Source organism: Chiroxiphia lanceolata, chromosome 2 (genome assembly GCF_009829145.1).
Source record: "Chiroxiphia lanceolata isolate bChiLan1 chromosome 2, bChiLan1.pri, whole genome shotgun sequence".
Lineage (NCBI taxonomy): Eukaryota > Metazoa > Chordata > Aves > Passeriformes > Pipridae > Chiroxiphia > Chiroxiphia lanceolata.
Window position 1 is genome coordinate 89003513 of NC_045638.1, and position 17441 is coordinate 89020953.

Below are 17441 nucleotides of genomic sequence, written 5' to 3' on the forward strand. Positions count from 1 at the left end.
GCAGGTGTTTGCATATGCACAAATAAAGGATCAGCAGGTCAGGTGCTCTTGATTTTAGGTAGTTGAAATGCATGGTGTGGTCGGTGATTTAACTGTGAACAATGGCAATCAGTGACAACTTCAAATGTTTTCAGTACCTGTTTCTCAGAGCAATCTGCTCGTTTGCACATTGCTGCCACCACCTGATTTTTCTCAGTTGCTCTTCACGTGTCCTGAGTTTGTGGACTGGACCCCATTTTTTTATTCAGTACATTTTTTGAGGCAGTAAACTGGGCTTTCATTTGCAGTCTTTTCTGGGATATTTCCAGTTTCTAAAATAGACCATGTGCTATTTTTTCCTGCATTGTTTTCAAAGTAATTTTTTTTCTGTCTCAGTTTCTTCTTCATTGCACAGTACAGCATGCTTTTCTTCCTGAATTTTATGCTTTATTCTAACATCAGTGTTGCTTTTTTTAACCTCTCCGCTGTTGCTTAATATATTAGTTTAAAAAGTCCCCAACATTCCTAGGAACTTAATAGCCAGAGAATGAAACAGAGGGGACTTGTGAAAGATTAAACCATCTTCTAACTACTGAAAGACTGCTGAAAAACAACTCTCTGGAGATTTTGTTTATGTTGGTATGGTCTTTAACTCCAGCTTCAAGAGTTATGCCTATGACAATGGACTGTTTTAATCTCAGCTTCAGATATACTGAGAAAGTGACTGATAGTAGTGTGGGCATTATAGAGCACAAACATAATCAGATTGATTTGTGGACAGGGGAAGATGATAGAATAAAGAAAAAATGGGAGGAAAGGGTGCTCAATGCAATGCTGTGGTTTTGGGGAAGAGTGGCTGGGAAAGCTGCTTGGTGGGAAGGGCCCTGGGCGTGCTGGTTGACGGCAACTAAACACGAGCCAGCAGTGTGTCCAGGTGACCAAGAAGGCCAGTGGCATCGTGGCCTGTATCAGCGATAGCGTGGCCAGCAGGACCAGGGCAGTGATTGTTCCTCTGTACGTGGCACTGGTGAGGCCACACCTTGAGTACTGTGTTCAGTTTTGGGCCCTTTACTATAAGAAAGACTTTGAGGTGCTGGATGAGGTGCTGCCTAGAGAAGGGCAGTGGAGCTGGGGAAGGATCTGGAGCACAGGTCTGATGAGGAGAGGCTGAGGGAGCTGGGGGTATTTACTCTGGAGAAAAGGAGTCTCGGGGGGACCTTCTTGCTCTCTACAACTACCTGAAAGGAAGTTGAAACCAGGTGGATGTTGGTCTCTTCTCCCAGGTAGTAACAAGTGACAGGAAAAGAGGAAATGACCTCAAGTTGTGCCAGGGGAAGTTTAGATTTGATATTAGGAAAAATATTAGGTTTGTCAAGCATTGGAACAGGCTGTCCAGGTAAGTGGTGGAATCACCCTCGTGGAAGTGTTCAGAAATCGCGTGTATATGGCACTTAAGGACTTGGCTTTGTGGTGGACTTTGCAGTGCTGGATTAATGGTTGGACTAATGCAGTGAAGTCAGAGTACAGCTCTGATAGCAAGGTCTATTGTGTTGGTGACACAACTTACTAAAAGAACTGGGAGAGGAGAAAGCATTTTGGTCCTGGTTCAAAGCACTGTGCATGTTGGTCACAATTAATTTGCAAATGGCAGTGAAAGAGGTGGTGTGCTGGGATCCTCACATGGGAAGGGGTGGAAGGGGATTTATCAGCAAGATAAAAACCTTAACTTTGCTGAGTAGTGTTAGAGTGACCTGTGCTCCAAATAGTCCAGGTAAGCGGGGAGTCTTCTGATAGGTATTTGTACAGATAAGAGAGATAAAGGTACTGGGATATTTGTATGAAAATGATCTCGTTGCTGAGCATCCAAATTTCAAAGTACTTTCCTAGGATAACAGTGTCATTTTAATGTGAGCATGGTTTGTTTGTTTGTAATGCCTGCCAACAATCTTTCTAGGAACAGGATATAAAACTGCTACTTGGTGACTTGTTCATTCTGTTTTGATCTGCGGTTTAATTACAGCATGTTTAATTGCTCTTTTCATTCACTCAGGAGGCAGAGCAGTTGTATTTTTTTCCCTTTTCCTGCATGTCTTTTTTTTATGGGCATACAACTTGTTAGGATAATACTCATCAAGTGACTCATAGAAAATAGGATCTTTAGATTGTCCTTTGGAACAGGAACTACTGCTTTTTCATGTTGGGAATCATTACAGAGTTCACATGCTTCCAGTTTATTTTTTTATGCCAAACTTGCTGCATGAAGATGGAGCTCCTTATTACCACAGTTTTTTGTCAGAGGTTCACTGTAATTCCTTGCCTGGTTCAAACTAGAGATTTTGTCCTTTCATTTATTTATCATGCCGAGTTCATACCAAGGCTGTAATTTTTCTCTGTGATGTGTAAAGTTCTTAACACATACCAATGCAAGGTTCTCCCATTTTGTTTTTACTAAGAGTTGAGATAAGAAACAAGTTAGATAGTTCTTTGAGAAGAAAATTTATGTTATCATAAACCAGTGCTGATGCCGAAGGGGAGATACTATTCCCTTTCTTTTCCTCAGTTTACTAGTTGTGTAATGAAAGAGATGAGGAACTTCTCTTTGGTTGAAACTAATCTAGAAGACAAAGTGTTTGCTGCCTCAGGGTGCTCACAGAACTTCAGACTTCACAAAGAAATGAAGGAAAATATTAAAGATGCTGGAAATATAGTCACTTGTCTATTAAGGACTCTTGTGCCTTTTGTAGGGGATGAAACCAACTGGTTTTAAGAAAATTTATGCTTAAAGACCTGTCTGTAAAGGGAGTTATCTGCATGGCTAGTGTGTGATGGGCTAAGAGGTAAATTATTATAGAACGGTTTGGGTTAGAAGGGATCTTAAAGGTCGTCTAATTCCAACACTCCTGCCATGGTCAGGGACACCACCCACTATACCAGGCTGCTCCAAACCCCCCCCCCCCGCAACCTGGCCTGAACACTTCCAGGGGTACTTCTCTGGGCAACCTATTCCACATTGAGCATGTACTAACTCTTCACTGATGTCTGAGTGGATGCTCTTGCCTTTGGATTTACCTCCAGGACGACTCCCTCCAGCATTCACAGCAGAGGGACCTGAACACTTGTTTGCATGTTTTTATTTGACAGTGAAGTCATAGCATGCAGAGCTAATTTTGGTCAAGGCAGAAAGATGAAAAAGAACATACAGTTAATGGAAATATTTGCCATGTATGTCTTATGAGTCATTTTTTTTTTCTTCCACTTGCCAAAACAAGTTAACATGGAAAATGGCTTTACTAGTGTAGCTGGGAGGACCTGTTTGTGTTCATGAAGCATGAAAACTGCCAGCAGGCTTTGCATCCCACAGTTTTACTTTTTGTTCCCTTCTCCTAAAATCCCCTCAGTATGAAGAGTTCAGAGTTCTCTTCTGCTATCCCTGGAGGAGGACAGGAGGCACCAGCTTTACAATCCACATCAGTACTAAGTGCTCTGCATACGTCGTGGTTCTGATCTTCCTCTCTGTATCCAGCACTCAAGATCTGCTCTGATATGAAGGGGTTTTATTTGTAATAATTTTCCAAATAACAGTTTCCCCCTATCCTCCCTCTAGACTTTGTCATGTACGTTTTCTGTTTTCCTCATCTGTTTCAGGGGTTTTTTAGGTGAACTGTGATTCATTTTGGCAGGGAAATTAAGTAGGGGTGAAATGGGGTTATGGTTACATGGGAAGGTGTTAATGGGTACCCATGACTAGGTCTTTAATCTGCGGTTGTGCAGGTGTTTGAAAGTTATGGCTTTTCTAACCAGATTAAGGGGTTTTCACATGTTCGTACATTTTCTCTTCCATTTCAATTTTCGTTCCCAAATATATTAGAAATGTGTTACTGATGTATGGGATGATCCCTGGAATGCTGGCGTAGACAGAATAGTGTTCAAAGAATATTGTGTAAGACCAGACAAGCACCTGCCCTCCAGGAAAAAGTGCAGGACTTAACAAACGAACTGAACTCCACCAGAAGCCTTATAATTGTATATACAGTGACTCATTCTTCCTGGCTCATGACTTCTTCCTATGAAAAGTCTATATTTTTTAATATCTAGCAGATGGCACCATGGTTTAATTATACTCGATTTTTTGAAACAGTTCTTCTTTTACAATAGTGCTGTACAAATTCTACTAGCCCTGTGTAGAGTCCTGGTGTTTTCTTCACTGCTTAAGTATATTCTATGAAGGTTTTAGAGAGCTCCTGTATTACTTTACAGAGAGATCAAAGTTTCATAAAAGACTGAGAAGTTCATTCAGATTTAGAGGTTTTTTTTGTATGTGTTCCATCACACTTTTTTGGCCAGAACTTTACACAGAATGGCAATTATGCAAGAAGGATGCTAGGTATTGTTCCTTCCCTTACGTGAAATTTTAACAAACGCAAAACATATTTTTATGCGAGCTCCTGAAATGGGTGATGCAGGTCCCGCTTGAATGGAGATGAAATTTTTCGAAGGAGGTGATAGTCTACTGTTGTTTACCAAAACCAGCCAACAACACAACCCAAAATAATTACATCTCATGTTCATTCTCTTTGGTATGTTACATGTAGGACAGCACAGTGTTGTAAAAATGATCCTTACTGATGTCCCGTACAAGTTCAATGAACTCTTGTCAAGAATTCTCTCTGTATTCTGAACAGAAGTAAGTGTTTAAAGTTATGCAGGTTCAATGCATTTCTGAGAGGACTGAATTGTTCGTTGTGTTTGCTAGTGCACTTCTATTCCTTGCCAGGTAAGTGCTCTGGGAAAGGAGGGATTTTCCACCACTCTTTAGCCTTCTTACATGAACTCCCTTAGCTGGTATTTCTGGACAAGTCAGGTGTACACTGCTGCGTGTGATCCATGTAGTATTTACATTTACTTTGGTTTGAATATAGAGTTTGTTTCTCAGTCCTGCAGGCTTCTGCTTCTGTGGTAGTTCAGGCACCCTGGCTGGTCAGGCTGCACTTCTCACGCTCTAGACAGCAGTTTCCTCCCACCTCCTTCCTTAAACCAGGAGGATAGGATGTGATTTCTTTAAGTGCTTAGTAAGGACCTGGTGAAAAGCCAGCTGAGAAATCCGGTCATTAATATTGTGTGATATGTGAAAAGCATCTTGAAAGGGTAATAAATAGAGAATGGGTTTGAAATGTTTTGTGAAGTTTGCAAAAGTAACCACATCTATACATCATGAAGATCCTAGAAATGCAAGAGCTGAAATGCTGAATCTAGAAAAAGAAGTGAGGTTTCTTTAGGTACTAACACAACTCACAGGAAGTGCTGACCTCCAAGGGTGTGCAAATTACTCAGGTTTTGTAATTTTTAGTGTTCTCCATTTTTTCTAAGGCAAATGCTCTAGCAGGGATTTTTTTGGTGATTAGGCATTGGATCATTTGAAATAAATCACCTGTACTTCTTTAAACTAGAGTTCCTATCAGTATGTACTCATAAAAAAGAGATCTGGTTAAAAACAAAAAAGATGCAGAACAAAAGCTTTGATTCAGCAAGATTTTGAATACTCTGGGTCATTTCCATGTCACACAAGCACAAACTGATGTTTAGCTGTATGAGTTAACTTTGACAGAATTGTTTGTGTGTATAAAGCACTTTGTCCTTAATTTTGTTAGTGCCAAGTGCTTGACACTTACTGACACTTACAAGTCCTTTGATCTTGTTCTGTTCAAAATTATGAAAAGCATCAGTTTTCAGGAAAAGCAAGGAGAATATGTGCTAGGTGTCTTCAATATGCAGTTGCAGTGGAAATATTAAATGTAAATGGAATAAAAGAGAAAAACAGGGCTAGTTTAGAATTGCATATGAATTATCTACATTGAAAAGAGGTCTCTTTTGGGGAACCAGGCTGATACTTCCTGTATTTATTCATTGAAGGAGTTTGTGTACAAAATTTCTAGAGCAGTGATGATTTATTTCTGAAACAACACAAGCATTTTCATCAGACTAGTATTTTACCAACTCAGTGTATTCATCTGAAAATAGAGGCATATAATTGAAAGACAGAGGTTAGGTGAAGCCAAGCTCAGTATTGAGAAGATACATACAGGTATTCAAATGTTGTATAGGTGAGTAAAAGAAAGAACGTTTCAGTGATGTTCAAGTTTTGAACAAACACATTTGGTGTCCCAGCTGTTTATCCTGTGTCAAATAATGCTATTGGACCAGCTGAAAAACCATAATCATAAATTACAATAATAAAAGTTCTTGGATTTAAAGGTTTTAATGTGTGTGTGCATAGAGTAATGAAAATGCATTTAGAACATTAAATTGTACGCAAAGAGTAGAGAAATAAAAATACTTGACAAGTTAATTCTTAAGTTTTTCTCAAAAAATTAGAAATGAGAAAGTTAACGTCATGTAGAGTTGGATTAATAATCATCAGTTACATTTTTTTTTTTAAAGTTTTGCTACTCACTAGCTTATAAAATTAGCGTTCTGCAAATTTGCCACTTGGTGGTGCCACATTGATTTATAAATCACAGATGTGAGCTAAGATGAGCTGTTGAAGTTGTTTCTGAGGAGCGTACACTGAGAGATGTATAAATTTGGTTGGAAAACTTTGATTCTGTGACAGTGGTGGTGCAGCTGTGTTCAGCAGCAGTTCTGACCTCCATTCCTCAAGCCCCATATCTAGAGTCCTCCTCTGTCCCTCCAGTACAAAAGACAGTAAGTACATAACAAAGCTACATCTATGAGGATGGAGTTTCTGGAACGTTTCTCCCATACCTTGTATCCTGCCAAAAATAGTTTGGATTCAGTGATATTCCAGAAATAGTGCGGAATATGGCTTTGGGTTCTCTGGAGGTAGCTGCAGGTGTGCTGCAAGTGGTAGTATTTTTGTAGGTAGTATTTTTGTAGGTGTTTGACTGAAGTACTTCCTATCCAGTTGTGGTTTTAACACTGCCAAAATTTTTACGTATTTATCACTGAGGTCTGTTTCCTTGAATTGAAGGAAGGGCAATGATTATCCTAAATGTAAATATAAACAAAAAGACTCATGCAATTAAATTAACTTTCTTCCATCTCTCAGTTGCCGAGCTGCTCTTCAGCAGGCTTGAAGTTCCTGTGTTTTATTAAAATTTCTGAATTTGTCACAGTGTTTCAGTGTTACCAGTATTTGGCATTGAAGAATGTTTGCACCAGACTTAACAACTTGTTTGTTTTTTTTTCTTTTTCTCTTTTAATACTGCAGTTCCAAAAGAATTGGTGGAGCTTCACTTGAAACTGATGAGAAAGATTGGGAAGTCTGTCACAGCAGACAGATGGGAAAAATATTTGATCAAGGTACAATATGCACATTGTATTATCCTGCAATGCTGGAATATGGTTATGATGAGTAGTTGTGTGAGCAATCCCTGGTATGAATTATAGTGAGCCTTGGGCTGTGCTGTGGCCAACACTGATGTGCGTGCCCAGACTGTAGTTGCATCAGATCCCAGCTTAACTTTCAGTCTACCTAGGCTTGTGTAAAAAAATATCAGAAAATAGGCATTATCTTCTGCATGTAAAAGAGTATCCACCTTCATACTTGGTAGGAAAAATACTTTTTTGAGCATTAAGACACTAAATAAAGAAGATTTAGTAGCTTATAAGTGGGCTAAATCGAGCAGAGAGATTTACACAGTAACAATTCATTTGTATATCAATCGTGGATATAATTTAATGTGATTTGGTTGGTATTCATACAGGAACTAACCATATAGAGGTCTTTTAGCACGTGTTAATAATAAAAGAAGGTATTGCAGTGATTTATATCTGCATGCTCAGAATGGCACAGCTAAGATGAAAATGTAGTTATGCATCAGTAAAAACAGAGCATCCTGTTGTTTTACATAATTCTCTCTTGGTATTTTAATTGCTACTGTGCCATTGTTGACACTTCACATGCAAATAGTTTTCAGTTTAAATAATTTACACTTCTTCAGAATATAAAAATATATGGATAGTCAAAATTAATAGGTTACCATTTCCCCTCTGGATATGTTCCATGTGTCTTTCCATCCACAGAATTGCAATCTTTTTATTGTCTGTACAGCCACAATCACATCTTGCTTAGAAATACAGCATCATGGTAATAGCAACCATACAAATAATGGCATTTGGCAAATCCAGTTGCAGTTTGCCTCCTCAAGTGCTATGTATAAGCTTTACAGAGACAGGGATTTGTCTTGAGGTTTGTGTAGCCTTAAGATGACAAAGTTTTTAGGACTGGGAATATGTTGGGGAATAACCTGGTGAAGAACCTTAAATTAACTCTAATCCCTTACCCAGTTGTAAAGTATTGATGATATTTTTAAAAAATAATTATGTAATAATTTATGTAACTTCTGTATACTTTCTGTATTACCAAGTACTGTGGTTACTGAATTATGTTAAATTCCCTAATAAACCCAAAAACCATTGCAGCAAGCTGAGAAAACCCAACTCTGAGTCGAGAACTTATGTACCCCATTGAAGCCACTTATCGGTTGTGTTGTAAGGAGAAAGCAGAGGGATAAAACAAGTTTATGAGGGAGTAGTTTGGAAAATCTTCAACAGGCATTGAAAGGATGGGGAAGCAGTAAGGAAACCTTCCCTTACACCCCTGTTAAGACTGAGTAAGTGTTAATAAATTCGATTTCATTTAACAGTCTCCAGAGCTAACTTGAAGTTTATTCTGGACAGTGGTTCAAAGTAACCTTGAAGAACAAAGGAATTTGACTATAACTAATTAGAAAGGTATGCTAATATTGTCCTGATTTCAAAGGAGTATAATTAATTTAGAAAAACAAGTAAGAGCATTGGGAAATGTCACAAAAGCCAGGAAAAACTGAAAAGATGTGAGACCACTGAGAGCATTCTTCCCTGATACCAGCAGTATTGTTCCACATATTATTGATACACTCTAAGAGGCAAAGTTGACCTGTTTTCTCTTTGTTGGAAACTACTAATGTGTTTCTTTGCTAAAACAGAGTTTGACATTTTCTAGTGTGACCATGTTCTTACTTAGGCAGAAACATTTTGTGGAGGACTTACATGCACAAATATTAAGAATATGTATGTATTACTATGTTTTGTTTATATACCAACTATTTATAAAATGTATTTCATTTGACTGTTGTGCTTATAAAGAGTATGATAAAAATTGTCTCTAAGATATGGCTGGTATTTTGACAGATGAATATATTTTGGGATAGGAAGTGAACATGGTAGTTGAGAGTTCTTTCCCTTCCCTCTTCTGGTGGTGAACAACCCAAGTCACCAGCATGCTCACTAGTCTTTTTCTGGCAGAAAATGGCTGTAGGGCTCCAGGAATCTGACTTTTCTCCTCTGTATAGGGAATGTATGTGGTCATGTATGACCAGCATAAAGAAATGGCTTGTCCTAAACATTCCAAAAACTACAAGGAACTGTCTGTCTTAGCTGTTCTTTGAGAAACAAGTAGTTAAGTCACATTGAATTGTCTCCTGACAAAATGTTCTATTTGACTATTGTCAAACATATTTTGCATTTTTATACAGATAAGATTTCTCTGGACTGGTCCATTTGGAACCTTCAATCCGAAATCAGCATGTTCTGGATACACTTGTCTTTTCCAATTATTAGAATTCAGGCATCTGTAGTCCCACCCAAACAGGCTCCTCTGCTATGTCTTTCACCTTCCTGTTTTTGTTGTTTAAAGTGACCATTTTGAACATGCCAATAGTAAGTGTCGGGTGCCATCGTAGCTTCTTTGGAAATATTTGAGAGAGTGAGCTGTTCCAGCATCTCTTGCAGGGTGGGAAGGTGCTGACCACCCTTAAGCCTGCAGAAGCCAGCTGCTCCTGCAAGCAGCAGGTTTTTGATCAGTGTGAAACATACCCTCAGTGAAAGCAAAGACAAGATTTCAGCAGAGCCTAAATCAATGAGATGTGTAGTTCAGGGTTGTGACAGTACTTGTCAGGAGAAAGCACAATTATCTGGGTTTTAATTGTCAAAATGCAGTCATTTCAGTTTGAACAGATACTTCCTCAGCTGTGATGTCTCGTAGCTCTTGCTTTGACAGTCACACACTTCCACAGCACATGAAGCTTCTCATTATTGCTTTCATACTTAATGAGTAAGTAATGAACGGCAACTAGCATATGCCCTGAGCAAGGGGTTTGATGTATAGTTTCCCAGTGTTCTTCACATTATGTGGTTGAATACGAGAGAGAAAGTAGAGTAACCTTATTCTGTGAGTGGGCAGCGTTTGTCTCCTGCTGTGAGCTTTGGTTTTGCATCAGAGAAGTCCCTGTGTAGTATTCCTTAACCTCAGAGCAAGAAAAATCTGCTCTTCAGCAGGATCCCTTGTGACCAGAGTGCTCTTTGGTGTTCTCTGTAGATTGTAGTTTAAAGTCACAGTATGATTTGTGATGGCTGAGGTGATCCAACTGCAGTCTTACCCTTGGGCCACTTAAGAACTGGTGTTAGTACTAGGGATTGTGGAGGGTCAGTAAGTGGCCCAGGTGATAGTGGAGGGGTAGCAGCCCCTATTCTTGGTTGGAGTCCAGGTAGATCTGCTGATCTGTGCTTCTGGTGGGTAAAATGTAGGGTTATTTTTGCTGCTGTTTCCAGAGAAAGCTGCTTTCAGATGTGATTGACGGGTTTCTAAGTAGCTTGGTGACTATATCTTGTTTTTAATAATAATTTGGTGATTAGGAGACTATGCTGTTTTGATTGAGTCCATCCTTGCAGACTGAAGGGTAGCAACACCTCATGTGTTGATTTGGACAGTCGTGATTCAGCAGTGACACTTCAAAATAATCTCAGCTGGTAGTGTAGCTGTGATCAGCCTTCACCTCCTCATGGATATTTCCACTGGAATAGCCTCACCGACTGGAGATCCTGCCATGTGTCCTCAGCTGATGAGTAGCTTGTCTCTGATCATGAGAGCTGTCTTAAGCTTGTCTGAGTTATTTAGGAGGAGAGGGAATTCCTTCTTCACCTTTATTATTGGAGCTCATGCTGATTCCATCTATTTATCCTCTATGGCCACTTCTTTTTGTGTTAGTTTTTTTCCCCCATATTGGTGTGGTTGAATTTATTTGCTTTAAGTAAATTGAAATTGGCTATACTTAAAATATTTTAAAATATCTATCAAACAGTTTAAAGCCCAAGGTATTTTCTGAAGAATAATAATTCCACCACGTGGAGTGAGTAGCAGTTGCATTTGTTATCTGCAGTACAGTTGAAGGAGTTAGGGGGCCCCAAGAGACCCCGGCAGCTTATGTGCTAAGTGCTGTAAGGAGATGTAATAAGAAATGCTGTCTATTTCAGAGAATTTATATTCTAAACAGACAGAAATAGCAAAATGTGAGATATTTTGCACAGCAAAGACAAGAATGCCTTCCCAATCCAGAGATGTGCTATCTAATTTAGGATGTTTGGATTATGTGGTGGTCATCAGGGCCTTGATGATCTGCTCTTCCATGGAGGTGCACCAGTGCTTTCTAACGTACCTCAGTTTTATTTTTTGTATGAGGCTTTCTGTGACTGCAATCCCAAGGAGATTATGTATAATGAATTACCACAGTAAAGTACTATTAATAAAAAATTTTAAAGTTGCTTTTATCTCCTAACCCTGGAAATCTGCTTATTTTGTTTGTGACAGATATGCCAAGAATTCAACAGCACTTGGGCTTGGGAGATGGAAAAAAAAGGATACCTAGAAATGAGTGTTGAATGCAAACTGGGAATTCTGAAGGTACACATTCGTCAGCTAAGATTCTAAATTACTTTTTTCTCACTCGAGTATCTTGGAGATTTAGCTTCCTCACTCACTTAAATGTCTTGCAAATTCAGCTTGATGGAACCATAAGTGCATATATTAAATAGAGAGCTGATTTTGGAACAGTCATCATATTTGTTATTGTGGGATAGGCCCGAACAGCATATAACACTTTGTTTGCGTATTTTTCACACTTTGTATGACAGTAGTTTTGTGCTGACTGTTTTTTCAACAGCTATTTGTCTTTGCAGTATACACTTCTAAAAATGTATGTTATCTCGCTGAATTCCAAAGGCAAAGATGGGACTTAATCTTTTCAAGTCTTGAGAAAACTGTCAGGGTTGGTTCCAAGTTATGTATGACTTTTAGTGTAGAATGAGAGCTTGTACTATGTAATAAAATGTAGAATAAGCTTTCTAAGCTGGCCAGAAAAAAACAAAACAAACCTTGTCTCTCATTTAAAAACAACATGGTCTGGAAAAAACTGATAGCTACAGCTGATACACAGATCCAACAGGGAGAGGCCTAAAAAGAAGTTCCAAATTACACTGAAAGGAAGTGAGCTAATTTTCTTCTTTCTCTTTATATTTTCGATATTTTAACAGTCTTTCTACTTTCTCACTTTTTCAGTATCTCTGTGAATGTCAGTTTGATGACAATCTCAAGTTTAAGAATATCATTAACGAGGAGGATGCTGATGCCATGCGTCTGCAGCCCATTGGTCGGGACAAGGATGGTCTGATGTACTGGTATCAGCTGGATCAAGAGCATAATGTCAGGATGTACATAGAAGAACAGGATGACCAGGATGGATCCACATGGAAGTGCATTGTTAGGTATTCCTTTTTTTTTTTTTCCTTTTTTTGGTAGGATTTTTAACTATTTGTGACTGGGACTCAGAAATGTATTTCAGTAACTCTTTGTTTCTCACAGAGTAGAACTCCTGACAGTGGGATTTTCTGCCTTCACATCTATGTTCTAGGGAAAAATCATATAGAGAAATAACTTGCTGATTTGTTGGTAACAGTATCATATAATTTTTTTCCTGCTTAATTGAGCTACAATGAATATATAAGAAGGGTACCAAGAGAAGACACTTAAGAATGATGACTCCATATTGCTTGCTGGCCAGCTAAATGTCTTAGAAAACAGAATACTCTTGCTTCTTCAGTATTATTCAGAAAGTAGCAAGTGGACAGATTTGGTTTTGAGGGAGTTATATTGCAATTGCTGCTGTTGGAGGGAATCTAGAGTAGATCAAGGAGATGGTCAGAGAACTGGAACCTCTCCTATGAAGACAGGCTGAGACAGTTGGGGTTGTCTGGCCTGGAGAAGAGAAGGATCCAGGGAGACCTCAGAACCCCTTCCAGAACACAAAGGGGTTCAAGAAAGGTAGAGAAGAACTTTTTACAGAGTTGTGTACTGGTAAGACAAGGGGGGGAATGGCTTCAAATTGCCAGAGGGCAGGTTTAGACTTGATATTAGGAAGAAATCCTTTACTGTGAGGGTGGTGAGACACTGACACAGGCTGCCCAGAGAACTTGTGGCTACCCGACCCCAGGAAGTGTTCAAGGCCAGGTTAGATGGGGCTTTGAGCAACCTGGACGAGTGGAAGATGTCCCTGTCCACGGCAGGGGAGTTGGAACTAGATGGTTTTTGAAAGTCCATTCCAACTCAAACCATCTGCAGGTTATTTACTGCCATAACTTTAGTTTAAACTTAATGTTTAAACCAGTGGTTTAAACATTACTAGCATTACTTCTGGTTGCATCTAGACAGCTGCTGTGCGTGAATAAAGTAAATGTATGTAAACAAACAGATCAAGAGCTGAGCGGTGTTTATCTCTTTTGTGCACTATAGACTCCAAAGATCATTGCCAAAAGTGGAAGAAATCAGAGTTCTACTCCACACTCACAGCAGAAAGCCACAGTAATGCACTGAGAAATCTGAAATGGTTTTAAAACGTGAGATTCCACATCTCAGGGTTGTTGCAAGCCTCCTTTCTTTCTGTAAATCTGGAGACAACAAATTGCTGAACATTGGCTTTGAAAAAGAAATGTGAGAGCCTTATTATTCTAGTCCATTATGAAAACAATGACTCTGTTCAATCATGGCTCAAATTCTTTATACATAAAAGTTTTTTTTAACAGTTAGATATGCAGTTTAAACAAGGAGTTACAGTGAACTGAGATTCACATTTATACAGATGTGCACCAACATTTTCTTGCTGTCATAACTCCAATAACTGGAGTTTTCTAGACAACTTGGTGGTGCTTGCTACGTGTACTTAGGATGCACACTTGCAAAAAGTATCTAAATTATTTTGCTAGTTGCTTTCGAAAATTTCACTTAAATGATGTGGTTGCTTCTTTGGTACACGAGCAGAAAGCTATAACTTCTCTGTTGAGAGAAAAAAGAAATAGCAAAGTAAAATCAGTGAGGATTGGCAGGAGGATAATGAATACAAGAATAATAGTAGCAGCTTGGATCCAGACCCAACAGGAATTGAGTTGAGATAGATAAGTAGATAAGGTCCTTCCAAAAACATAATTTTATTTTGGTATGGATAAATGTGAAGGCTTCTGACTGCAAAGTTCCAACCATTCTTGTTGGACAGGCATTTCACTGTGCTTGTGTTTTCATTATATAACTCTATAAGGTTTTCAGGGTAATGTTCATTTAAGGAGATAATGTTTATTTTTCATTAATCCTTTTGGGGTAAGTAAGTGGCTTATCAGACTGTATGTTTTTCACTTCTAGAAACCGCAACGAGCTTGCTGAGACCCTTGAGCTCTTGAAAGCACAAATTGATCCTGCCCTGTTGAAAAATAACAATTCTCAGCAGGAGAACTCATCACGTGAAAGTCCAAGCATAGAAGATGAAGATACCAAGAAGGGTGAAGAAGCAGCTACACAAGGTTTTCTGCCTTCTTATCTCAAATTTTAAATGTTGTGATGTGGCAATGTTAGACTTTTCAGCTTCATGAAAAGTTACTGTGTTAGATTAGGACTTTTTAAAAAAGAGAAAAAATGTTTCTGTTCGAAGTAAATCAAGTAAATTTTGAATCCTTTGAAATTATAAATATTTTTTGAGTTTTTTAGTGCATTTTTAAGATCAAGAATTTATTTATAAGAAGAGAGCTGTGTACAAATTGTTTCCTAGGTAATTTTTTTTTTATTTTTCCTCTACCCTATGTATAATATTGTAAATACTCATCATTGTATGTTTTTGTGGGGCATTGAACTGCTGCCAAACTTTTCTTGTTCTAGCAACATTAAAATTTGAAAAAGAAAAAAATCTGCTCGTGCAATGCCATGATTGAAATCAATATAGTATTGGGTGTCGTGTTTATTCTTGCTTTTGAGTTTGAATCAGACAAATATAGGTAATTTCCTCAAATATTTCACAGTCAGCATGATTTTTCAAGAAGACATGAGATTAAGTTAAAACAATTAAAAATACTAAAATACTGTAGAAGTGAAGCTGTCCTTACCTATCTCCACTGTATTGTTCTTAGAATCATAGAATCATTTAGGTTGGAAAAGATCTCTAAGATCAAAGCAAAGAACTTTTTTCTTTCCTTATTATCATGTCATTGCACATAATCTACTAACTTGCTGACTTGCTGGTTTGTGCATTGGTTTTACTAAGTATCAGTTAGCTTGAAGTATTTTATGTTATAAGAATCTGATCTTTTTTCAGGTCATGAAAAAGAGCTAAAAGCTTATTATCCCAAGTAATTTTACCCCAGTTTTAGTACCTCGTATTATTATTTTGTTAAAATACAGGAAAATATTTTCATAATCAGAAACAAGATTTAAGTATTATAGTGTGTTTGTAGGTGTTTTTTTCAAATGTGTATGATTTAATTGGATATATGGAATTAGTTGGGGCCTGTCTTGATTCTGAATACCAAAGAGAAAGACCTGGCATTTTATTCGCATTCTTTGTGCAACAAACAGTGTAGAACAGAAAAAATAAATGAAACATTTAGATAAATTTGGAGTTGTTGTGAAAGCATTAAAAGAAGATTGTAGAAATGGCAGTAAATTGTGACAATCACCAGCAGAATTGTCTCTCAGTCTTAGACATTGCTGATATCTAATTTCGCATGTAAGTGCCAGCACAACCTGCATGGTTGCTGACACTGCAGAATTAATTCCATGTATTAATTTTGCCTTTGTCTCAGTCAAACCAAATCATCTAATTGACATCTCTTCTTCAGATACGATTTTACTTTACCTTGAATTCAGGAGCAGTCATTTGAAAACATTTCAGTGAATGTCCACCTTGTAGATAATTCCCCAAATCCTGTGGCACACTCACCTGGCTCAGTGCTTGCATTAGGCTGTGTATTGGTGCAAAATCATCCCTAAGCACTAGTTGCAGAACCACAGAATAGTTTGGAATGGGAGGGACCTTTAAAGGCCATTTAGTCAAACCTCCCTGCAATGAGCAGAGATGTCTTAAACTGTATCAGAGTTGCTCAGAACCCTGTCCAGGCTGAGCTTGAATGTTTCCAGGGATGGGACAACCACCACCTCTCTGGGGAACCTCTGCCATTGTTTCACCTACCTAATTGTAAAAAACTTTTTCCTAATATCTAATCTAAACCTACCCTCTCTTAGTGTAAAAGCATTCCCCCTTGTCCTGTCACTTCATGCACTTGTCAAAATTCCAGCTCTCTTGTAGCCCCTTTAGGTACTGGAAGGGTCTCTGAGGTCTCCACAGAGCCTTCTCTTCTGCAGTCTGAACAAGTCCAGCTCTCTCAGCCTGTCTCCATAGCAGAGGTGCTCCAGCCCTCTGAGCATCTTTGTGATCTCCTCTGGACTTGCTCCAGCAGGTCTCTGTCTCATATATGTAGTGAATAATGAAATTATTTACATTTGCAGTGATTGAAGTGCTGTCAGCGTATTCACAGAGCACTACTTAAAGTCTTTCAGTTGAGAAGCTGTAGTTTTTCTTCCTTGTAGTCCAAGGATTGCACTCAAAGCCCTTCTAAGGTACAGTGAGAACATATCAGAATATGTTGCTGTTTGCAACATATACTTGTTTGCTTTGGCCACTTTCCATGCAGCATTAAATTAGTTCATACAAAAATATGGTAAACTGACCCAGTGCTTACATGTTTTCTGCTGGCCTAATTGATTGACTCAAATAGCATTAAGAAAACTTGTGCTTTGACTGAGTAATTTTGTATATATATGAACTGCTTTATGAGAAGTTCACGGAGTTTACCTATAGAACATCTGCTGGTTTTCAGTATGGTGAAGTTTTGGGATTCTGGTGATCCTTAATGAAGTTTGGGAGGAAGCAGTAGGTGAAGGGAAGAAATGGTTGGGCAAAGTTTAGACAAAAGTGTAGGGAACCTGAAAGAATTCAGACACAGACAAAAATATCTCATTTTCACTGTTAAAGATCTTTACAGAGGCAGCTTTTTCTTTTTTTACAAGGGCTCTGAGTGGGGATCACTTCTATGAAGGGGAAAAAACCAGTCTTGAGCCTTCAAAACGTTACCGTTTCTGGTGCCTTATAGATGCATCTTTCACTGCTGTACTAATGCTGAGATTTATATGGGTACATGCATTGTATTTGAAAATATTATAAAATCTGTGAATTCTTCCTCACTGCTCTTTTCTAGAATGCTTTTTTTCTTTGATGTGATTGTTAACTGTCATGTACTATCCCCTGTATATT

At 38.4% G+C, this 17441-nt stretch overlaps 1 protein-coding gene across 1 annotated transcript in view; it reads left to right on the top strand.

The window, feature by feature from the left end:
- RSF1 (remodeling and spacing factor 1) overlaps positions 1-17441 on the top strand; it is a 64625-nt gene that overhangs the window by 16457 nt on the left and 30727 nt on the right. Inside the window, exons 2-5 of the mRNA XM_032678688.1 lie at positions 7208-7299; positions 11627-11719; positions 12374-12579; positions 14504-14661. Of these exons, the coding sequence (XP_032534579.1) occupies positions 7208-7299; positions 11627-11719; positions 12374-12579; positions 14504-14661 (549 nt within the window). The remainder of the gene's footprint in view (positions 1-7207; positions 7300-11626; positions 11720-12373; positions 12580-14503; positions 14662-17441) is intronic.